The 5000-nt window shown below is 37.7% G+C and overlaps 2 protein-coding genes across 3 annotated transcripts in view; one reads left to right on the top strand and one right to left on the bottom strand.

The window, feature by feature from the left end:
- Window positions 1–5000, bottom strand: part of LOC106873630 (uncharacterized) — a 105900-nt gene that overhangs the window by 3813 nt on the left and 97087 nt on the right. The window lies entirely within an intron of this gene.
- The window catches only part of LOC106873633 (uncharacterized), a 15330-nt gene that overhangs the window by 2557 nt on the left and 7773 nt on the right, over window positions 1–5000 (top strand). The window contains exon 1 of one of the 2 annotated variants that reach the window (XM_052968929.2): window positions 3784–4775. The exons of the other annotated variant lie outside the window; for it this stretch is intronic. Within the exon in view, the coding sequence (XP_052824889.1) occupies window positions 4772–4775 (4 nt within the window). The 5' untranslated portion in view covers window positions 3784–4771. Of the gene's footprint in view, window positions 1–3783; window positions 4776–5000 lie in introns of those variants that run through there. 2 annotated transcript variants of the gene reach the window in all.

The following is a 5000-nucleotide window of genomic DNA, read 5'->3' as shown; positions in this document are numbered from 1 at the left end:
ATATATATTCAATTTCCGCCTATCAAACTCACTCACCGGGCTTTAGTATACCCGAGACAATTGTAGAAGACAGTAGCCGAAGGTGCCATTGAGTGGGACTGAGCCTGGAACCATGTGGTTTTGAAGGAAACTTTTTACCAGACAGTCACGCCTGCGCCTACATACAAACAGGCAGGCATGCACGCCACACACACACACACACACACACACACACACACACACACACACACACACACACACACACACACACACACACACACACACACACACACACACACACACACACACACACACACACAGAGTGAAAATGAGATAGAAAGTGGAAGAAATGAAGGCGGCGAGCTGGCAGAAACGTTAGCAACGCCGGGCGAAATGCTTAACGGTATTTCGTCTGCCGCTACGTTCTGAGTTCAAATTCCGCCGAGGTCGAATTTGCCTTTCATCCTTTCGGGGTCGATTAAATAAGTACCAGTTACGCACTGGGGTCGATATAATCGACTTAATCCGTTTGTCTGTCCTTATTTGTTCCCTCTGTGTGTAGTCCCTTGTGGGCTGTAAAGAAATAAGAAATTGGAAGAAATGAAGGCTGGTTCTGCAAAATAGTTATTGTTATTGTATTAAGTCGTGGATGATTGTCGGGTGGTGCTGGACTATGACAGCACCCCAGCCTCACTATCATGCTGATAATATTGTGAATGATTTAGGTTATCTCAAAACTGCAGAGGGAAAACACCAGTACAATTGGAACAATGTGCATGCTTCTGCTTTGTTTATTTATTGATTTCTATTAATAATTTACTCCTTTTCCATCCATTTTCTTTTTACTGTTTGCTTACATAAATTTTCTATATGTGCTTTTTTTATTGAGTTATTATTATCCGCTATTTTTATTGTATTATTCTCAAATTTATACTTGATATACCTTGAAATATAGAAATATTACTTCGTACTATTCAGAGTATAATTTAAATATACAGGACACACCTTTGGCGTATTTCACGTCAAGCTTTATGGTTAAAAGGCGTGGATGTCAGGGACGTTAGTGAGGATTTGCGCAAATAAATATTGGGTTGGCAACTAAGTTCCCGCCGCTTTTTAAAATTTTGGAATTTATTGCGTTTTAAATTTTGGATTCGAGAATTCTATTTTTGAATCATTTTGGAATCTATTTTTTTCTCTTTAATTTTATTTAATTTTTGTTTATTTTCAGATCATTAAACCGGAATGTCAAGTTAAGAAAAACGAGCATTTTCGACACCTCCTTCTTTTTGTTTTTAATCAAGGTTCTAAGGCTGCAAAAGCTGTTCACGACATTTGTGCTGTGTATGGAGAGGCTGCTATAGCTGAAAGAACCGCTTGTGATTGGTATGCCAAGTTCAAAAATGGAAATTTTGACCTCAAAGATGCACCTCGTTCTGGTCGTCCAGTTGAGATCGATGAAGAGAGATTAACCCAAATTTTGCACGAAAATTCTCGTCAGACGACAAGGGAGCTGGCAGAGAAAATGGCATACTCCCACACTGCTATAGAGAAGCATCTTCACTCGATGGGAAAGGTTCAGAAGTATGGAGCTTGGGTTCCGCATGATTTAAGTGACTACAACAAAAATCAATGAGCCACAATCTCCGCTGGTTTGCTTACTCGTCACCGCTCAACTCATGGACATAAGCAACGATTTCTTTACCGATTCGTTACTGGCGACGAAAACTGGTGTCTGTACATCAATATGAAGCAGCATGTGGAATAGCTTAGCTCCGGTAAACAAGCGACACCGCGCGGGAAACAAGATCTTCATCCGCGTAAAACGATGTTGTGCGTATGGTGGGACTGGGAAGGGATTATCCATTACGAATTGCTTGAATGAAACTAAATTGTCAACGCGGAACTCTATGTTCAACAGATGGAACGACTCAACACGGCTATTCAAGAGAAAAGACCTAATCGGCAGCATGGAGTTCTGCTGCACTACAACGGCCGCTTTCCTATCGCCAATATGTCCAAGGAAGCCATTCAAACGCATGGCTGGGAAGTGTTGCCATACCCACCGTACTCTCCTGATTTGGCACGAACGGATTTCCACCTCTTTCAATCTCTTTCAAATGCTATACGTAGAGTTTCGTTCAATACTGATGCAGAGTTGAGAGCTTGGTTGGATCAATTTTTCCAGTCGAAACGGGTGATTTCTACCAACGAGGTATTGAAAATCTTGTTGAACGTTGGGAAGAAGTTGTAAACAAGGGTGAATACATTATTGATTAATTAGGTGTTATTTTTTATTAAACCTTTTAAAAAACTCAAATTTTAAAAAAAATGGTGGGAACTTAGTTGCCAACCCATTAGTAATCTAAAAACTTCAAACAATAGAACACTTGATACTGCGAGCTAGAAGAGAAATATAAGTAATGTAAGCTTGTGTGACTAAGTGGGAGGATCTGCAGAAGAGTGTTGTGTCATGTTTGTAACACTAGCTGATAGAAATCTGCATTAATATGACGCAATTTCAAGTTTAGAAAATGACATTTGTTGGTTTTTCTGTATACCATATGTTATTTGTAAAGGTGCATGGTCTCCTAATCAGGGTGTTTCACTCACGATCACGAGATCCTGGTTTCAACTCTTGGACTGGGTGGTGCTTTGTGTTCTTGAGCAAAATACCTTATCTTACGCTACTCTGAGTTCACTTCGACATCTGACACGTGGTACACTGTGCGCCTGTATAATCAATGTCGATTTGATTGATTGGGAGAGAGAGAGAGAGAGAGAGAGAGAGAGAGAGAGAGAGAGAGAGAGAGAGAGAGAGAGAGAGCTAATGTACAGCATAAACATTTCATGACTATAAACAAATCCTTTATGTAGATTGTTCAGCAAAAAAATTGTAGGATCGTCTTTCACGGACTACAAGTAACTACTACCATATGCTATTGTTGCCACCACTGATGTTGCCGTTGTTTTTGTTGTTGCTGTTGTTTTTGTCGATGTCATTGATGGTTGTGGGTTTGTTGCTGTCGTTGTCTGTTGTTACTGTTGATGTTTTTTGTTGTCAAGTTCAGAATCAGCCTCAATCGAGTAGACCCGTGTTTAAAGGAACTCCACCCTTGACCATGTTGCTCGTCTTGTATATGCTGCGCTATATTACTCAACATGTTCTTTTTCTGTTACTTACAGACGTTGTGACTGAGGGTGATTGTTGATTGCAATTACTAGCAAGTCGAACGACCATGAGTTTTCTCTCATTCACTCATCTTCATATTATATATTTAAGTATATATAATTGATTGTGTATATACGTATCTGTTGTTTGGCCGTTGTTCAGTTCCTCATTCCAGTAAAGCAACGATTAAAAACATCTTAACTGGGAACACCTCCTTTTTATTCCTGATATGACGTATCTAGCTGGGTATTATCTTATTTGATCTGCCAGATTTTTAAAGAAAAAGGTAATGTATAGTTTTGGGGTGATATGGAGGCTGCTTGTGAGTGAATTTGGTAGGCAGGAACTGGGTGAAAGCTCATTTGATATATATATATATATATATATATATATATATATATATATATATATATATATATATATATATATATATATATATATATATATATATATATATATATATATATGCATATAAATATTTTCAAAGAAAAGGTTCGCAGTTACTTTTGAGTTTTGGTTGTAGAGCTTTAATCGGACTGTAAATTACTTTGGTTTTCCAAATCTTATATACCTTTATTTGACTTCAGCTCGTAAGGTGAGCGATCTAGCTGCAAGGTAGGTGTGCTATAATAGTATATTTTGTGGTATATAAAAAAACCGTCTTTATGGATGTTTTGATTAGTTGTGCGGAAAATATGAGTTTTAAATAGAACAACGAGGAAGAGAAAGCGCTAATGATAAGAGCAAGATAACAAACACTTAAAGCGTGGGAGATAAAAGGAAGGACTAGTATGGAAACTATTTTTATTACGAAAGGGATTATTGATTCTTTATATGTTAATGTATATATAGATATACCGTAGTTACTTGATATTTGATTTTTATAGGAGTGCCTGTTACAGACGGGCAACAGACAAGCTTCATTCAGTGATTTATGTTAAAGAGCTTTGTTTAGTCTCACAATGTGGTTAAATTTAATAATAACATCTAAACAATCAGTAATCCCTTTTTTGCCAGCCAGATAGTTTCTATATAGGTTTAACTGTAATACCAGGAAAAGTGTTTCTACTATCCTTTCCTTTTTATGCGCACACTTTAAATGTTTGATTTCTTCCTTTCTTTCCTCTTTCCTTCCTCTACCACTCTTTATTGCAAAAGTTCTCTGAAACTCTTATTCCCCACTACACTATTGTATTATTCATTAAGACTTATTTATATACCACAAAAATATACTGTGGTACTTTACAGCGAAATTGTTTCAGACCCATAAATGGCATTCCAACCCATATAAAAAAAAAAAAAAATTAAAAAAAAACTTACCCGTCAACGCAAGCGAGTGTTGTGGTACCGTGTTCTTGGTTACTATTTTAGGTGCCTGTGTGGTCACGAGCAGACATAGGCACTCTCTCGGCCCTCTCATCCCTGACCCAGCAGAGCATCGAATATGTGACAGCTGGAGGGTGGCACTAGTACTAGGCTGGTACTCACCTGCTTCTCATTTTCAACCAAAGAACTGAAGCAAAGTGAAATGATGTACCCTACTCAAGGATTTTAACTAAGAATGTAAAAAGTAGTAACTAGATTGCACAATGCACTTTATCCGATGATCCGATTAATAGTATGTGTACGTATCTCTATGTGTGAGTGTGCGATTGCGTTTATGTGTGTGTTGGCACCGATCTTTTATTCTTTTTCCTTTAACTCCTGGGTTAATCTGTTATTAACACTAATTGATAGAATTATTTTTGATCACTGGATGTCAGGTATGTTCTTATCTTCATTTCATATGTACACTTTGGTACCGAGGTTGTGGGCTATTATACCTTTGACACATTTACATCTTTCATTC

Source organism: Octopus bimaculoides, chromosome 6, assembly GCF_046866305.1.
Source record: "Octopus bimaculoides isolate indiv1 chromosome 6, ASM4686630v1, whole genome shotgun sequence".
NCBI classification, from domain to species: Eukaryota; Metazoa; Mollusca; class Cephalopoda; order Octopoda; family Octopodidae; genus Octopus; species Octopus bimaculoides.
Note: the sequence above shows the minus strand (reverse complement) of the source record. Positions and strands in the feature narration are given on the sequence as shown.